A 19644-nucleotide genomic window follows, 5' to 3' on the forward strand; every position below is an offset into this window, starting at 1 on the left:
AGATAGTTTTAGTAGTTATTTTTATTTAAAAAAAATTTTTTTTAACGTTTATTTATTTTTGAGACAGAGAGAGACAGAGCATGAACAGGGGAGGGGCAGAGAGAGAGGGAGACACAGAATCTGAAACAGGCTCCAGGCTCTGAGCTGTCAGCACAGAGCCCGACGCGGGGCTCGAACTCACAGACCGTGAGATCATGACCTGAGCCGAAGTCGGATGCTTAACCGACCAAGCCACCCAGGCGCCCCTTTAGTAGTTATTTTTAAATCTTAGTCTATTAACTCCAATATCTGGATTATCTTCGGGTTGGTCCTCATTGATTGTGTTTAGTCTTGAGACTGGGTCACATTTTCCTGGTTCTTGTGCATGAAGTAGTTTTGGACTGTATGGTGACAAATGTGTGCTATGTTCTTATATTTTTTCAAAAAGTGTTGTTTTTTTCATTGGAAATTATTTTCTAGAATTCAGTCTGCAAACTCTCAGACAGTAGCTCAAATTTCATTTCAGTTTTGTTTTGTTTTGTTTTGTTTTGTTTTGATTTGTTTTTTGTCTTTAACAGGACTGGTTGCAATCTGCCTGTGTGCACATTGTTAAGGAGTTAGCCAGAGTTGGGAGCAGGGAAACTTTAGTTATTTTAAAGTAGTTTAATTGAGGGGTACCTGGGTGGCTCAGTTGGTTAAGCGCCAAACTTTTAATTTCAGCTCAGGTCATGATCTCACGTGAGATTGAGCCCTGAGCTGGGCTCCACACTGAGTGTCGAGCCTGGTTGGGATTCTGTCTCTCCCTCTCTCTGCCCCTCCCTTGCTGGTGTGCTCTCTCTCAAAATAAATAAATAAACTTAAAAAGAAAATAGTTTAATTGGTGTGAGCACTTTTACCTTAGTTTATTGTTTCAGTAAAATTTATTTATTTATTTTAGAGAGAGAGAGCAGTAGCAGGAGCAAGGGGCAGAGAGAGAGAGAGAGAGATAGAGAGAGAGAGAGAGAGAGAGAGAGAGAGAGAGAGAGAGATTGACTTTAAGCTCCACATGTGGAGCCTGACATGGGGCTCGATCCCATGGCCCTAGCAGAAATCAGGAGTTGGATGCTCCACCAACTGAGCCACCCAGGCGTCCCTGTTTTAGTAGAATTTAGAATCATAGTTTTATTAACCGGTAATAATCATAGGTAAGTGATTTCTAGTGTTTTATCTTGACAATTGAATAAAAATAAATTTCTTTTATTTTTCTCATTATTATAGATCGAGCTGGGAGCATCAGTACTCTTGATTCTTTAGACTTTGCAAGATACTCAGATGACGGGAACAGGGAAACAGATGAAAGAGTGGCAGGTGAGTAACATTGTAAAGCCAGATTTGGATTCTTTCACATTCAAGAAATAATAAAATGACTTGAGGAATTCTCTTCCTTCTGCAGTTTGGTATATGAATATAATTGTAAAAGGTAATACCAAAGTTATGTCACTGATTTATTGGCTATAGGGAACATCCTAATCCCCAGCTTCCTCTCCCAGTGTTGCTGTGCATTTCTGGTTATGCATACCTAAAATTTGCTTAGTTCTGTTTATGGGCAACAGTTGACAACCATGTACTTCTCTAACTGGTGTAAAACCGTTTCCTTTGATCTTCCAAACCAGAGCTGATATTTAGGTGTTACATATCAACACAACACTACTGACTGTGAAAATTGGTTGAAATACTTCCGTGCTGGTTGGTCAATAAAACTTTGTCTTGAGACGTGTAAATGCTCCTTAGTCTTCACAGCATCCCTCCAGAAATTTCCCTTGACCTTCCTCTGTGCCAGAAAATAAAGGGTTAATATGTGGCACAGCAGAGGCCTCCAGGACCTTGTTTATTCCAATAAGAAGACCAACACTCTTTCTAAATGCTTGGTTATTCATACCAATCTCCTTCCCATCTCCACCTTCCCATCAGTTCTGCCTTCTAGGCAGCACCATTGTATCTGTAAGAACTTCAGAAGATCAATTTGTACTCACTGTGTTCTGCCCTCATCTAATGAAGCCAGTAGGATTCTGGTCGGGGTCCATCCAGAAAATTACCAATGTAGCAGGCTTGGCTCCTTTAGCGTCCAAATAGCTGGTACCTGTCAGGTGCCTCAAAGCTGTGGCTATCTGTAATTGAAGTCATTCTTGAGTGCTTTATAGGAATTGTAGTTTTCGTAGAACATTGGTTCTTAGATGGGAAAAGCAGACAGACATCAGTTAGGTATTTTGCTCTCCACCAGAATGGTGAACCCTCCTGGTACAAGAGGGATGCCACATGGGACAGATGGAGCCCATGGGGACAGTATGGGATCAGGGAATATCCATAATGTCAGGCAATACCCATAATGAGGGTTCCTTTCTAGACCAACTCTGTTGAATTTTTCTTCCATTTACTGTGAGAAGTTTATTACGATCTACCAAATATTTACCTTTCACGGTCATTATGAATAAAAGTGAGTGCCAATTTTTATGTAGCACTTGCTCTATTCTAATCACTGTTCTAAATGTGTATTAACTCATTGACTTTACAGGGTTGTCATCATCCTCTCCTCCCCAGTAAACTGAAGACACTCAGGGGGATTATATAAGACTTAAGTGGCAGGGCTAGAATTTAAATGCAGATAGCCCAGCAACAGAGCCCACACTGACTGTCCAATACACTACCTCTTAGCAGGAAGAATGAGGTTTGACCTAATTAAAAATGACATTTCAATATATGATTTTCATTCATTGCTCAAGAATAGAAATAATGAATAATTTTAAATCTCAGATGATATTGTATGTCTTAGGAAACAAAACTGATGAAGCTGTTTTCAGTTTAGCAGAAGCTAAGAGGATTCAGCAGTGTAAATAGTAGCAATATCAATTGAATGGGGGAAGTCACTGGAAGAGTTTAACGTGGCTCCCTATGTGAAATCATGATTTAGTCATAAGCATTATTTATTGACTGTTGTATCAAAACAATAAATCACATCAGTAATATCTTAAAATTAACAGATTAAATAGAAATTATTTGAATACTTTGGGGACTAATTTATCTTACTTATTTTAGTATTTGTTAAGTATTGTGTTGTATAATTATATAGTATATGTTAGATGTTAGATATTTTCTGTTTTATATTAAATATTAAATACATGGTCATTTATTAGACTAATCAAATATATCTGGTTTTGTACATTGTGTTATTGTTCAAATGGTTATGTAATTAGAAAGTAACTCCTACCCCAAAATGGATCACATAATTATCTTATTTCCTTTAATTTCGAAAACCTAAATTTTAGATTTAGTCAGATTTAAGGGGTTCATCATTATTCTCATTATTTAGGTATTTTAGTGTTTCTGTTTAGGGGAAACACTGATGTAAAAGCAAAATGTTATATAACCAAACATAACTAAGAATGAAATGTTGTGAATACATGGTGGTTTTGACATTGTAGTTTTAATCTAAAGATTATACTCTGTGTCTAGGTTTGGGGAGATAAGGTAATTTTTTTATCATTATACAGTGCTTATATGTAAATAAATGCTATCTTTCATCTTCATTGGAAAAGGGAAGGAAAACATGTGTTACAAGAGAGTAGCATTTAGACCTAGTTTTTTTGTACCATTGCCTATTATTGGACCTAGTATGTGATATGTGGGTGACACTTTATGAAAAAGTTTCAGTTAATCACAGTTCCCATTTTCAAAAAGATTTTTGACTCTTTGCTAATCATTGGTAGTAACTAAAAAGCTTATCAAAAGACCAATAATCCAGAAAAGATTCTGTCATCTGTGACTGGATCCCATGTAAACCTCACTAAGAAAGAACAGAAATGTCTTTATTAAATTTTTCTATACTCATCGTGGGCAGAAGGAGTTTATAGGTAACACAGGTATCGATTTGAGTTCATTTTCAGCATCATTCTTACCATCCTTTTCCTAAATTTAAAAATCTGGTTATTTTTTCAAGTCTGTATAGGTTTTCTTCAAAGAGGAAGACATCTCAAAATGAACTAATGTTTCTTGAGCGTCTGCTCTGTGCCAGGCACTGTGCTGGAGTGCTTTGTGTAAAATATTTTATTTATTTAATCTTGTTAACAGTCCTGAAGAATAGGTCATGATATCCTTATTTTATAGATCAGAAAACTGAGGCTCATCACGATTAACAAATTTGCCCAGTAGCCTCTGTATGATAAGGGATCAGGACATAAGTTTTTATTCCAGAGCCCACGATATATCTTTTATTATCAGCCTGTCACTTTAACCCATCTGTACATTCATGTGGATAGCAGAATCATGTCTTTCCCATACAAGATGATTTCAACATAGCCATTTTCTTTTAAAAGAAGTAAATTTTTAAAAAGCTTTTCATTTTAAATATTTTCCATTTCTGAATTTAGAAGTGTAAATTTTCTCATAAAAATGATTTAAAAAGTAGTAGACACCAAACCAAAATGAGCTTATTAACCTTAGTGTTCTGTATGTTATTAAAGAAATATAGTGTTAGTACGTATACAGTTCACCCCTTAAATTTTCAAGTTTTCTTAAAGATAGCAAGGGACATGTCTATTTTAAATGTTGAGACTGCCATTTTAAAGTTTATTTTAGACATTCTAAGCATCTGCTATGTGTTAGGCACTAGATATAGAAGCATGAAATAGATAAAGTTTCTGCTGTCAAGGAATTGGTCCTGAAAATGTCCGTATCTGTAATATAAATAAATATTCAGTACTTTAGAGACTGTGGTAAGGACCTTGTTAATTTTGGAACCACGGATAACCCTGTCTCAGTTTCACATGATCTGTCTTTTAGCATCAGAGTCTCTGAATATCCATTCATTCAACTAATATTTGTGGAGTGCTTACTCTACCCAAGGTATTATGCTGTTCTGTTAACAATAACCAACAAAGTAGACATTTGAAGCCTTTACAAAGCTTACATAATCCAGTATACACTCTAAAATGATCTGATTTTTGCCTGGGAAATAACCTGGCCTGTTCCCTGACGAAGAAGGAGCATCAGTAGCCCTCTCATCCCTTAACTCTTGGCCTGCAGAATACATATCCAGATTTACCAGATTAAATAAGCCCATTTGTCTCTTTCTTATGTATTTCTCTCGTGGTACAGATATCTATACTTCCTATTAGTAATACATTTTGTTTTTCTTATTTTGAGCCTTACTTAAATCTTTATGATTTTGCGTGATTTGAAATGGGATAGATGCTCCAACAAGGCTTTAAAGGCAACAAGCTTTTAATATGGTTATAGGGTGTTATGATTTTTTTTTTAAGTTTATTTACTTGAGAGAGAGGGAAGAACAAGCTGGGGAGGGGCAGAGAGAGAGAATCCCGAGTATGCTATACGATGAGCACGGAGCCCGACATGGGACTTGATCTCCCAACTGTGAGATCATGACCTGAGCCGAAATCAAGAGTTAGATGCTGAACTGACCTAAGCTGCCTGGGCACCCCTAGGGTGTTGTAATTTATATGATAAGTGATAAAGGTCTGAACTAGGACAATTGCAGAGACAATTGAGGTGAATAGCTTTTTAAAGGGTTATTCAAGGGTTGGAATTAATATGGCTTGGACATTTAATAAATGTGGACTGAGTAAGCACAAGGGATAAGTGAAGAGTAATCTCCAGGTTTCCTGTTGGGGCATCTGGATAGATAGTGGTGCCATTAATGGAGAGAGGCTGCAGGAGGAAGAAGGAGAGCAGATTTGAGAGGAGGATGAAATTCATTTAGATAGAATCAAATTCAAAGCCTATGAGACATTCAGGTGGGCATGTCCTCGAGATAATTAGGTAGGACTGTATCTTTGGGAAAAGGTTTAAAGATTTTTGAATCTTCGGAGTAGTTGTCACAGTTAAAACCATAAGAGTAAATACCAATCCAGTGGGGTATGTAGGGTAAGAAAAGGACCAAAGATAGTACCCTGAAAAACATCAGCTTTGGGATGAGTGACAGAGGATTCGATGAGAGAACCTGAGCAGGTTCTCACCAGGATGAACAGAAAACTAAATGTTTATAAACTATGGAGATTGCGTCTTGCTTCCATTCATTTATTTTTCACTATCTACTAGTCTTGCCTAACAGTAAGTAGTATTCCTTTCTGACGTTTATAATAGGCAGGGAGAATTCTCTAAACCCCGGAGGGGTAGTGATGGTACTGCCTTACGATTTTTGTATCATTTTAGGAATAGATTTGTATTTTAACTCATATTCTTAAAAGAATTTTCCTATTTCTTAGAACTGTTCCTGGGATAATAAAATAAGTAATAAAAATGGGGAAATAGTTGTGGTACCTGGCTCAGTCAGTTGAGCGTCCAACTTTGGCACATGTCATGATCTCACGGTTCGTGGGTTTGAGCCCCATGTCCGGCTTTGTGTTGATACCATGGAGCCTGCTTGGGATTCTCTCTCTCTCCTTCTGCCCCCTCCCCTTGTTCATGCTCTCTCTCAAAAATAAATAAACATTAAAAAAAAATGGGGAAGTGGTATTTTATTATGAAGTCAAATCTCTTTGAAAAAAAATAAACCAGGAAATTCTGACTTGAAAGAAGACTGTTTCATGTCTACCATGGCAAGGACCTTGGCTCAGCCCTGTCGATTGGGACTCTTCAACAATGAACAGGAACAGGAATGAAGAAATACTTGACTCTGATCAGAGTTATATCAGAGTTATGGAAAAAATTTTCTAAAATAATATTTTGAGTTCTGTGCCAAAATATCCTAGACTAGCAAATATTTCAATGTATTTGTGATACATAGTGGTACATTGATTGGGCCACAAAGGATTGATTTTTTTTTTTTTTTTTCTGCTTTGAAATTTAACATTCTACCTTTAAAGTCGTGAGAACATGATCTTGCAGCACTCAGATACCTCTGGTAGAATACTGGTACTCCAACCCTCGTTGGTAAATAGCAGTTACAACCACTCTAGAGTTGTTTATACTGGCAGTCATTAATTATTTTGGTAAGATTGTAATATGTAATATTAGAATATATCTACACCTTTGCACTTACTACTTTAGTTCCAATAAAGTTGCCTTCAGTAGGGTTAGGCTACTCGTAGAGGATTTGAGATAGTGGAGTGAGCAGGTTGGTAGTTGGTTCCTGCAGTGTTTTTCTGTTGTTGTTGTTGTTTGTTTGTTTGTTTACAAACATAAACATCCTCAAACATTTTTATGAAGAATTAAAATATGTGAAAAATACTTGGAGGTTACTTGGTACAATGTATCTCTTTTGGTACAATTTATCTCTTTATAGAATAATTTTAAGCTTTAATCCAGTGTTTTTTAATAAAGAAGAGACAAATTCGTCTATGTGTAGATATCACTATTTAGACTTTCTTGTGAAACTTTCTCATGTAACTGCAATTACTTGATCATACTGTGCCTTTATAGAAATGTCCTATAGCTTCGAATATATATGCCTTTGTCTTTCAAAGTCTATATTGTATATTAAGAAACATGCAGCAGAGTGAATTCATTTTGATAAGCACTATCTTTTCAAAGCATTGGTAACTTTTAGTGACATTTGGCAATGTATTTGTAGATGTGCATAAAAATATAAATTCTTGCCGTCTGACATGGGTTTTTCTGGCTTTCTGTGCCTTGATCATTCAATGTTTTGCTCTTAGTCACCTAAACTTTTCACCAATTGAATTTGAGTTTTTCACAGTTTGTGTTTTAACCTTTTTTTTTTTTAATTTATTTTTTTCATATTTCTATCATTCTGGTGCAGGCATTTCTGATCTGCAATTATTCTGTAATATGTCTTAGTAAATTGTAAGTGATACTGAAAGCATAATACATATACTGATTTTACTTAAGGCATAGTTAAGTATTTTTAGATCCAAATCAGTTACCTAGAGCTTTGAAATTAAACCTGTTTTGTACTTACACACTGAATGTGTGCAGTCGGATTTTAAACACAAACTCTGTTTCCAGAAGTGTAAGTTTTAGGAAAAATGTTTTAACTTTGTTGCACAGAAATGTTTGCAGATCAGCATTGCTAACTACCAAAAAAGAAGTAACATACATGTCATCTGACTTTTAGTTGTGCTTTCATGTTGCTGCAGTGAAGTTCTGTGCATCAAAATAATTGGCCTTCATGTACTAGATGTGATTCAATTACATCTTAAGTTTTTAATGGAAATATGCAAACTGAGTGAATCCTAATTTTTCCATATATTTTTATAGCTGTATTGTCTCTGAGAGCATCTCATTGCCATCTTCTTTTTCTGTTTATTAGCCAATCGGGAAAAACTTGCCATCTTTAAATTTTTTAATTTGCCGGATTTTATGCAGAACTATTTAAATACTATAATTTTTAAATATCTAGTTGTGACAAAGATCACTTAATTTTCCCATAGCTTTACTTCATGGAAATGGCTTCTCCCCCCGCAGTTAAGCTTGCTTTTTCTTCAGAGCAATAGTTATGTATTTTAAAGACAGTTCCCAGTAACGACGCATATAGTTAAATCTTGCTTATGATGAAACATTTTAAAGAGCTTTTAAAAATGTTTCCTCAGATTCATGTTTATCTTATCAATAGCAAGAGAAATCTTTGAGTTTCATTAGTTAGTATCTCTTAACATGAACAGATATCTATTTGGAGAGTTATCAGAAACTTTGAAATCCTACGTAATTTTACTTAGTATCCTTAGGTACTCTGCATTTAGAATTAACACATTCACTTTAGAATGGTCTTAAATAAAAATTGAAAGACAAACTGTGTCTACCCTTTGGCTTTAAATGAAACCTAAAACCCATAGGAACATTTTTTGAGATATGTGTTTAACATATCTATGCTTGTTTGTAGAAAACAGACATTTGTTGGTAGAAAAGCTTACAGCTATGACAACATTTGTTAAATATTTAAACCGTATTTCTTCAATATCTTAATGAAGGGATATATTCACTAATGTTTCTGTATATTGATTTATAACATTATTCTATATAATGCATTTAAAAATACCCTTAACTTTTTTTTTAAGTATATTTTCTTGGACTTGATCTAAGTTTTTGTCTTTTCCCCTAAACTATGTCACCTGAAAATGTTCCATTGCATTTTCTTACCTTCAGTGAGGGAAGTACAAGCACCCAGATGACTACTATTTTTATTTGCCTAAATGAGAGTATGCCATAGATTTTATTTTTAAATAGAGCTATTCCTTGTCAGACAGCTAGAACATTTGATCAACAATCCCCCTGAATTCTAAAACTATGGAAAACATTCACCAGTTTGCTTGCAAACCAACTCTGCTGCATGCGTTCACAAATTTCATAAAGATTGCATGCTTTCTGTTTTCAATACAGATTGTATTTTTTTTTCATACCCATCCTTGCTTTTTATTTTTTTTATTTTTGTTTCCCCTTTCTTGGTTGGATGCCTGTGTGTGTTTATTCCAAATCCCTGTCCAGTCCTGGAGTTTGAACTACGGAAAGCCAAGGAGACCATTCAGGCCCTCCGAGCCAACCTGACAAAGGCTGCAGGTGGTGTACATAAAACTTTTTTGAGACTTTTTCTACTTTGACGATGTAGAAGTAGCTGAGATATTTTCAAATGTAAAGTAGTAAAGTATTATTTATATTTTCTTCCACCAGAACATGAAGTTCCTTTACAGGAACGAAAAAATTACAAATCAAGTCCTGAAATTCAGGTGGGTGAATGACAGACCTAAAAGTATCTTCCACATAAAATGGTAGCACAAGTATTGATGGAAGGACGCTTATAGTATTGTATCTTTTATTTTGCCTGTAGGAACCAATCAAACCTCTTGAAAAGAGAGCTCTAAACTTCTTAGTCAATGAATTTTTATTGAAGAATAACTACAAGCTTACATCAATAACCTTTTCAGATGAAAATGATGATCAGGTACAATTACTTTTTTTTTTTTTTTTTTTTTTTTGGACAATGATTTGTTTCCTTTTCACTTACAACGTGCTTACTTTCTTTTTTACCTAGTTTCTTTAGTTTTCTAGAAGTCATACAGTAAACTTCTATAATGCTAGTTACCAGACACTTGTGCACCCGCACAGTCGAGTATTCTTTTGGTCATCCTCCCATTGCCACACTCCACTTTGTCACTGTCTTGCTCCCACTACCTCTATTTCATCTCATTAAGATCTCCGCCTTCTACATCTCATTCAGATCTCTGCCTTCTAAACAGCTCTGTTTTCACGTCAGCCATCTCCTGCCTACTACTTTAAATCCTTCCTTATCAATTCTAAACTCCAAAGCACTCTCAACTTTTGTTTTAGCTTATCCTCCACCTGCCTCACCAAAATTAGCTTTTGCCTGTTTATTATAATCTTGCCAAACAGAAGGGCTGGCATCCCCCTCAGCATATCTGGTTCCTTCGGAGTTTTGTGCTTTTGTTCATTCTTTCCCCTTGTCGCTGAAATACAATTAGTTCCCCTGTCCCCTTGTTGCCATGTGCCTTGTAAATACCTAAACCTTTTCCATGAGAGTGCACACAGGTCATCACCTTTCCAAGATCTTTCCTTCTGCCTCAAGATAGAAACTTTCTCCTCTCTCAATTCTTGACAGTTCTTTAATTATAGTACATATGATACTTTATGTCCTCACTCTTGAATGGTGAAAGCCCCTGAATGGCAACAATATTTTATTCCTTTTTCTAAACACCTGGTAGATATCCAATAAATGTTTGTTGAATATAGATGGATGAATGGACATTTGAATCATATGTGCAATAGTCATTTAATAATTTTTTTAAAGCTTAAATCTGTTTAGTTCTTGTTGTAAGCCAAGCACTGGGTTAAGACCTTAATATACATTTTATTTTATCCTTACAAAAATCCTCAGAGGTAAGTATACCCATTTTACAGATGATATGTTTAAGTTTCCAGTTAATTTATAACAGTAATAAATGGAGACAGGAATTTCATACTTGAGTCTGATTTCTCCAAAGCCCCCACTTTTTTTTTTTTTTTTTTTTTTGGGGGGGACAGAGAGAGACAGAGCATGAATGGGGGAGGGGCAGAGAGAGAGGGAGACACAGAATCGGAAACAGGCTCCAGGCTCCGAGCCATCAGCCCAGAGCCTGACGCGGGGCTCGAACACACAGACCGCGAGATCGTGACCTGGCTGAAGTCGGACGCTTAACCGACTGCGCCACCCAGGCGCCCCATGCCCCCACTTTTAATACCTGCCTTATATCTGCTTCAGATTTAAACGTCAATAATGGCTATTGTCATTATTCAAATAAAATCTCAAAGGAATAAGAGTATCACATTTAGAACATTCAGATGAATATGGCATAGTTTCTCAAAGAAGGTTTCCCAAATAAATTATAAATAAATAAGTTACAAGATACCAAATTACTACTAAATTTTGATGTATTAGAGAAAGAATGATAGGACAATATATTTGCATGTGATTGATTACTCTGGAATTTTATAAAGCTCTTCAAAAAAATCTTTGCCCTTAGAATGCTTGAGGTGCTATGCCTTTTTGTACTTCAGTAATAAAATTGTGTTAGACTGAATTCAAGAGAATGCTTTATGTACAGCAAACCAAAGAGCAGCTATTTGGATTCTGAAAATTGTTGAAAGCATTTTTAATAATATAAATTAGATTGGGGCACCTGGGTGGCTCAGTCAATTAAGCATCCAACTCTTGATCTCTGCTTAGGTCAGGATCTCATGGTTCACGAGTTCCAGCTGCACGTCGCGCTGTGCTAATATTGCAAGGCCTGCTTGGAATTCTCTCTCCCTCTGTCTCTCTGCCCCTACCCACTTGTGCACACTCTCTCTCTCTCAAAATAAATAAATAAACTTAGAAAAAAACTTTTTAAGAAAAATAATATAAATTAGATTCAAACAGCTATAACAAGAAAGCAAGCAGATTAAATTGCTTGCTTACCCACCAGAGATTACACTAAATTTGTGTAGTTTAGAATAATAAAGGAAGAACAAAATTAATGCCATCAATGAATTTACTTGTAAATAATGGGTACAATTTATGAACTAAGATTTTCTTCATATAGACCTGTTCTATGATTTCATGCAAATATTTAAGTATATTTTATAAGTTGAAAATTAACGCAATTTGAAAGTTAAGAGTTAACGTTTTTGAGAGTTTTCATAAAAAGATTTCATAAAATGTGCAACAATTTGACATCTAAAACAGTTAAACCTGTTTACCTAGAACATGGAGAAACTTACAAGAATAATATTAGACAGTGGAACATAGATGTAAAATAAGTTAACCAACTTGGACCTCACACTTTGACCTTACAACAACATTATGATTAGTTGGGTTTTCAAGATATTAGCCTGTAAGGAATAAAATGAATCTCAAAAATGCAGGATAAAATTTCATCGTAGTTTTTTTTTAATGTTGTTATTATTTATCTTTTAGGATTTTGAACTATGGGATGATGTAGGATTAAACATTCCAAAACCTCCAGACTTACTGCAGCTCTACCGAGATTTTGGAAACCATCAGGTGACTGGGAAAGATCTTGTGGATGTGGCCAGTGGTGTAGAAGAAGATGAATTAGAGGCTCTTACACCAGTTTTAGGCAACCTTCCTCCAAGCCTTGAAACTCCTCAGACTGTAGAGGTGAGTAATACTAACTAACTAGTCAAGTCCACAAAAAGTTTTTAAACTGTGTAAAAGCATGCTATGAGATCTTGAGTTTCTGTTTTTCTCCCATTTTGATTTTAGAACTCCTTGCTAGTACAGAAATTAGAAGATAAAATTAGTTTATTAAATAGTGAGAAATGGTCTTTGATGGAGCAAATCAGAAGACTTGAAAGGTTAGTACTTAATCATCATTTCTAAAAAATCTCTTAAAGATTTAAAAGAAATTGGCACGTTATATAAATATATAAGATAACATTTCAGTTGTAAGACATAATTTTTCATATTCTAATACTTCTGAAAAAATGTCTTTGAATTGCTTTATATATTTAATATCTTCTTCCCCCCACCCCTGCAAAAGTTATTAAGTAATTGTAGTAATCATATAATTGATTAACTCTTGGAACCAAGGAATAAGATAGTGTTTATTCGTTGTGTCAGTATTAATAACTCCCTCACACTAATGTTGTAAATATTTCCCACAGATTATCTCATTAGTCCTTCTTGTAATCCTGTGGGTTGGATGCAGTTTTTTCCCAATTTTCAAATACAGAAAAGTGCCAGTTCAAAGCAGAGTTTATAAAGCCATTTTTATGCTTCATTGAGTTTGTAGCTATACTTTTAGGTATATGAAGCATTGGTGAATATGGTACAGAAAAGATTAATCAGTTGCCAACCAATTTTCTATTAATATGTTATATGTTTAATGGATTAAATCTATTGCGAGGTTTATGCTCTTGCCAAAGTTTTAAGAAATATACTTGTTCTCTGATAATTTCTCTTTCTTTCTACAGTGAAATGGACTTCCTCAAAAATGAACACTTTGCCATCCCAGTGGTTTGTGACTCTGTTCAGCCTTCTTTGGATCATAAAGACTCTGAAGACACTGGACAGAATCCAGTTATAAATAGTTCAGACAAGGAAAAAGACAAGGATATCCATCTCTCAAAATCAGATGAAGTGGATTCCGCTATTCCTAAGGAGAATTTCCCAAGTTCTCTCCCCAGGAGAGAAAGAGAAGAAATGCCCTCTTCTTCTCCATCAAGTAAAAACACAGTCCATTTTGATAAACCCAATAGGTTGGTATGCATCCTGTGTCATGAAGTGCATCTTTCATGTATTTTGTTTCTTGCCAAACTGGAGGAGCTTCATTGTTTATTTTGCAGGTCACGTGTATGAGCTTTTACATTTGTCATGAAACGAACACATAGCAAAGTACATGTCTCAAAAAAACCAAACAACAGCAAAAAAAAACCTATCACAAAGTCATTACTAAGTGAAATTATATTAAAGAGGATTAGAACATAAATGGGGTAGCTTCTGTCTTAGCCAAGTACTTAAACTCATAAAATAATATGTATGTTCTATGTGCTTTAAGCACTGGTAGTGGTTGGTTTTTAACTTTTCTCTATCCAGTCATTAACAGACTCAGTATGAGCTGTTGGTATTACAGTTACCAATGTAAATAGGGGAATTGTTTCTGCTCCTAGTCCTTTCTCCTGTGTCTGCTCCCATTACTAATATTGTATTATTAATATCCTCTTGATTCATTTAATTTTTGTTGGGTCTCAGTGATTGAACTTTGATGAGAAAATAATGGCACCTGCCCTTTTACGATCCAGGTTTTCCAGTGGAGGAGACAATATAATTAAAAATGTTTTTAGGTTGTCATATGAAAAAGTCATTTTAAGAAAAGAATATTTACTATACTCTTTTTTATATTTTAGGCACAGTTCTAAATTCTTTATGTATCCTAATTTATTTAATCCTCACAAATATGCTATGGTGTATTCTGAACCACACAGTCATGCTTCCTCTCCCTATTTTTTTTTATAGTTTATTTATTTATTTTTGAGAGAGAGAGAGCAAGCAAGCCAGGGAGGGGCAGAGAGAGATTGAGAGAGAGAGAGAGAGAGAGAGAGAGAGAGAGAGAGAATGAGAATCCCAAGCAGGCTCTGCACTGTTAGCACAGAGCCCAGTGCAGGGCTTGAACTCACGAACTGTGAGATCATGACCAGAGCTGAAACCAAGAGTCTGACGCTTAACTAACTGAGCCACCTAGGCGCCCCTCCTCTTCCTATTGAATAGATGGATATTACACCTAAAATTGGGGTATAATAGGAAAGCATGACTGATTTCTTTTAGACTTTACTCATTGTTAGTAAGAAGTATGTGATTTTTGTATTTTATTTTTTTAAGAAAATCTTTCCACTGATGAGCCACAACCTTTTGTATACCCACTAGCCATACTTTTTCTTTAGGTATAAGGGAGGTTACAGAGTTGAAGTAGCTATGGCTCAGTCCTCAAGGTACATTTTTTTTTCTAGTAGGGTAAGATAGAGTCGTAAAAATCTGTTATGATATGCAACCATAATGGCATTTGTAGTAGTTCTTTAGTATTTAGGAGTACTTCCGTTTGTTTCTTTTGATATGCCAAAGCCACTTCCTAGAGAAAGATGGTCGTTCAATTTGTTCAACTAATTTTTTTAGCCCTTAACTAACTATGTGCCAGGTGGTATCAACAAGGAATATAGTGGAAGGCAAAACATGCTGTGATCCCTTCAGTCACAAACCTTATAGTGTGAGAGACGAGCAATCAGACAATCATAATAAAGTATGAAAAATAGTAACGTAAGAGAAGTGCAGCTTGCTTTGGGAACACACAATCAGGGCACCCAAGCTAGTCATCAGAGCAGGAAAGGTTTCAGGGAAGAAGTGTCTAACCTGAGACCTAACAACCAAGTAGGAGTTAACCAGACAAAGAGGTAGGAGGAAGGGTGTTCCCTCTCAGGGAGGAGAGGAGAATACCGCACGTTTGGGGAACTAAGAAGAATCTAGTAAGGTTTAAGCAGAGACTAAGACATATAAGCCATTTTACCTCATGGGACGTGATGGTATCTAAGTTTTAGAGAGTCCTCTGAGGTAGAGGTGATTGGAAGGTAGCAAGACTGGTAGAAAGAAGACTAGCAGGGCATCCGTTGGAAGAATCCAGGTAAGAAATGAGTAAGCCTGACTTGTATTAGAAAGAAGCGGGTAGAATTTTAGATAAAAGGTAAAAGCTTGGTTGGATTTGAGGTTAAAAGAAAGGGAGAGAGAAAGGCTGATTTGTGGTTTCTCGCTTGGGCAGTTCAATGGATTATGGGAGAGTCTCCTGAAAGAATACGGGAAAAGGAACATAAATGAGCAAATAGACTCAAATTTGGTACATTACGCTAACTGTCATCATAGAAATTACTGAATGCCACTTTGTAGTGTATACTAAATAAGCTCCGTTTTGTAACTTTTAGTGTTATCCCTTTGTGGATTGAGCACGTGAAGTACAACTCAGTCATGTTTTATGAATACTACTACATAGAAACTAGTGTCTTTTTAGAAATATAAATGTTTTAACCTCATTTATTTAACATGAATAGGTTAATGTTTTTAATTACAAAAAAATACTTTCTTTACAAAATACCTTGAATGTTGACTGAACCTCTGCTTCATTTATTTTAATTTTTCCCTCTTTTATGTGGGTTTCTAACATTAAGGTTTATCACTTTATCATTAGATAGGGCTGCAAAACTTTGATTCCTGTCAGCAGCTTGTATCCACTATCTACCTTTCTGGGACCACTGAGAATTGGAGACAAAAAAGTCCTCATTTCAGATTTTGCAAATCCTTTCTATAATCATTGACCTGCTGTACACTTCAGGTTTGATTCATTGATATTTACAGGCTGCTCACTCACATAACATCAAACAACTTTAAGATCAGCAGTGACTGCTAATTTTTTCCCCTGTATAATTCTCTGCTGAAGTGTCCTTCAAGTCATTGGTGGCTGAAAAATCTAGTCAGCATTTGAGGGGCAGGATTAATGCAGGAATGGGAGTTATAATGTGCCGCTTACCTTCTAAATGCCAGTGGTAACTATTTGGTATTGTCCCCTTTTCATCCAATTTTTCTTCTAGGAAATTGTCTCCTGCTTTCCACCAAGCTCTACTTTCTTTTTGTCGAATGTCAGCAGATAGTCGTTTAGGATCAGAGGTAAATTATACCATTTTTGTCTTGGAACTTTATTAAAACACTTGGTTTTTCTTTTCAGTATCTCATCCAAAAGCAACTGTGATAAGACTATTTCAAATACCCATCTATTTTTTAAAATAATGCTCTAAGAATAGTTCCTAAAATTTTAAACTTTCAAGGAAGATAGTTGATTATTTCTCTGTTCTTTGGATTAAAGTTTATTTAGTATTAAATTGACTTTTTGTAGTCTGTTTTTAATTTGTTATGTCTACTGACATATGGTAATACGCCTCTCTTTGGTACAATTCAGAAAACCAATGTAAGGGTACACATTGTTTATATTTAGTTATTTTTAGATTACTCCATTATTTTTTACTTCATTAGTAATGGTTATCTTCAATTGCTGGGTCTGTTAGCTCTCAGATTAGGTTTCTTCAAATGCTTTGTAATTGTGGGAGGCTGGTCTTGAGAGGGTATTTCATGAAAATTTTTTTCTATCTTTATACTCACTTCTCCCTTTCTGGTTGTTTTGTGGTTGATCCCACTTGACCTCCCGCGGGCTTCTGTTTCACAATGTCATTGAGAACGTGAAAGAGCTAGAGGCTGGTTTGGATGCATTTCTGGCCTCTGGCCATCCTCCCTGCAAGACTGGGTCAACCTCCACGGGCCTCCTCTTGCATGCGGCTTCGTTCTATAAACTATCACTGTAATCATAGATTGTAGCAATGTGGGCATCTTTTCAAGAATAAAAAAAAAAAAAAAAGATCATTGAGGCTGCCTCAGTCCTATGTTATCCCTACTTGTTCCCAGAACTGCAGCCTAGTGGGGCTCTTTGGATTCACCCTTGCTTCTTACTGGTGTTTTCGATCCATTTCTGGCTTATGGAAATGTTGATCCTGTTTGGGAACACAGTTATTGTTGACGATGGTGATGTTCTTGTTATTATCATTGCCATCATAAGTTGGAATTTTGGATGTGTATTTGGAGCAGAGGTGGCAGGGTCTAAAGCATGAACTTCAGGTACCATCACACATGGAAGTTCTACACTGCCATCATAATAAATACTGTCATCATTTATTAATTCTTTGGTTTTTCTAGGTGTCTCGGATTGCAGACAGTGAGAAAAGTGTCATGTTAATGCTGGGACGCTGCCTGCCACACATTGTTCCTAATGTGCTGTTGGCAAAGAGAGAGGTGAGACACACAAAAGTGTTTTCATCCCAGTAATCTCATCGTGTTGTCCATTTTTTGTCATTTTGAAGTTTAGTGTTATATTTTTATTTTGTTAAAGTCTATTACTTGCAATCATATTCTTACTTTTGTGCATGCATCTCTGCTCCTAGAGAATGGTTTTACACCTCTGTCAGGTGAGTTCGGTAAAACTGCATGGTATTCATGTTTTCCCAATTTTGCTTAAAGCATCATTAGCTTCTGCAGCACTAACTATTACTGTAGGTCCATTTATGTGCCATGAATACTGTCCGTTTTTTAACTAATTTATTTGATCTCTGCCCTCGATACGATATGCTTAATATGTCTACAAAAATAGACCCTGTGTGTTGAAAATTAACTGGGACTAATGATGTAACTTTTTTCCTAAATGTACTCGTAGTTACCTATTGTTAGTTTTATTATATTTGTCAATAATTATACTTGTCTTATGATGATAGGATAGTTATAGCATTGACTACAGTAACTTTTGAAAGTACCTTCTTTTGTTTTTCTTGTAGCTAACTTGTTATTGACACATGCTTAAAATATCCAAACTATAGTAGCCAATATATTTTAGCACACTTAGCCTTTGTTGTGAGCCACACTGTAGAGAGTTATCTTTAGAGTTCTATTTAACCAAGAAAAGACTAATAAAAAGTTACTGTTATCTAATTTAAATGCCAGTGGATGATTTCTTTGTAATCAAGTTTAATAGTTTACTTGAATAATTCAGTTTATGAAATCGACTTCCAGTTCACAGCATTTTTTAAAATAAAAAAACGGGTTAAGAATATTTTAGAATGTATCCTATAAGTTTCTTCTATCATCTTCTTAATATTTACCACTGATTTCAATCATAATCCATGGGACCTACAGTATGATAGGTACACAATGCATTGGCAAAACCATATAAAGCTTATTCTTAATTATGTGTTTAGCACAAGAAATTTGTACTGATCCTCAAGAAGACTTACATGTAGAGACTTACATGTAAAACATATTAAAAACGTTTATTCCTATAGGTGTTTTGGATTTAAAAAAAGATTTAAAAGACTGTTTTCTTACTGTTGGTTTTATTTTACCTAATATATAAAAATAGTGGTGAGATATTAATACATGTGGAAAATTTTCTGTATCTTGAAGGATCAGTGTCCAATTTCAGATTGTTTTGCAGTTCTGCCTGGCAGAATGGTGTTTGAGCTTCTTTTCCTTTTTTAGCTTGTAACATAATCAATGCAATGCATTAATGTTTGCATCCCTTTTACTATATTTCCTTAATATAATCTTTAAAATATCACAGAAGCCTAATTGTTATGAGATGCAGTTTAAGCCTTTTTTATTTTAATTTCCCCTTTTTTTTTTTATCATAAAAGACTCTACCACTAAAATCTGATTGTACTGCATGAAGTATTTATGAATTTGCATCATCAGTAATCAGATACATTATATATAAATATATATGTTAAGCATATGTATTTATACATACATATTTTGTTTGTGGTATGATGTTTACTTTTCTGGCTGACCTTAGTTTTTGTATTTAAAAAATACATACTTATAATTTCATGAAGAAGTGATCGTTTATCTGTATAATTATTTGTACGTTATTCTATCAGAAAATTTACCATTTGTATCAAAAGTTGTATTTTCTTGAAATTAAATTGGTAAATAATGAAGTTTATTTTGGTTTGGTTTGAAACCAATCCCAGGGCATGAAAGGACAAAACTTTTATTTCATTTCATCCTTTGATATTAGATTATTTTTATTTAATATTTCATCTTAATTCCTTAAATATATATTTTTAAAAAGGTCTTGTGATTAAAAG

General features: G+C 35.0%; 1 protein-coding gene across 6 annotated transcripts in view; it reads left to right on the top strand.

Moving 5' to 3' along the window:
- Positions 1-19644, top strand: part of RELCH (RAB11 binding and LisH domain, coiled-coil and HEAT repeat containing) — a 116739-nt gene that overhangs the window by 24657 nt on the left and 72438 nt on the right. For 5 of the 6 annotated variants that reach the window (XM_043559022.1, XM_043559024.1, XM_043559019.1 and 2 more), the window contains exons 2-10: positions 1237-1326; positions 9415-9486; positions 9598-9653; positions 9755-9868; positions 12377-12580; positions 12686-12777; positions 13396-13680; positions 16552-16627; positions 17705-17800. In XM_043559022.1, coding sequence (XP_043414957.1) covers positions 1237-1326; positions 9415-9486; positions 9598-9653; positions 9755-9868; positions 12377-12580; positions 12686-12777; positions 13396-13680; positions 16552-16627; positions 17705-17800 — 1085 coding nt within the window. The remainder of the gene's footprint in view (positions 1-1236; positions 1327-9414; positions 9487-9597; positions 9654-9754; positions 9869-12376; positions 12581-12685; positions 12778-13395; positions 13681-16551; positions 16628-17704; positions 17801-19644) is intronic. The other variant, XM_043559023.1, reaches the window with a different exon arrangement.

Source organism: Prionailurus bengalensis, chromosome D3 (genome assembly GCF_016509475.1).
Source record: "Prionailurus bengalensis isolate Pbe53 chromosome D3, Fcat_Pben_1.1_paternal_pri, whole genome shotgun sequence".
Lineage (NCBI taxonomy): Eukaryota > Metazoa > Chordata > Mammalia > Carnivora > Felidae > Prionailurus > Prionailurus bengalensis.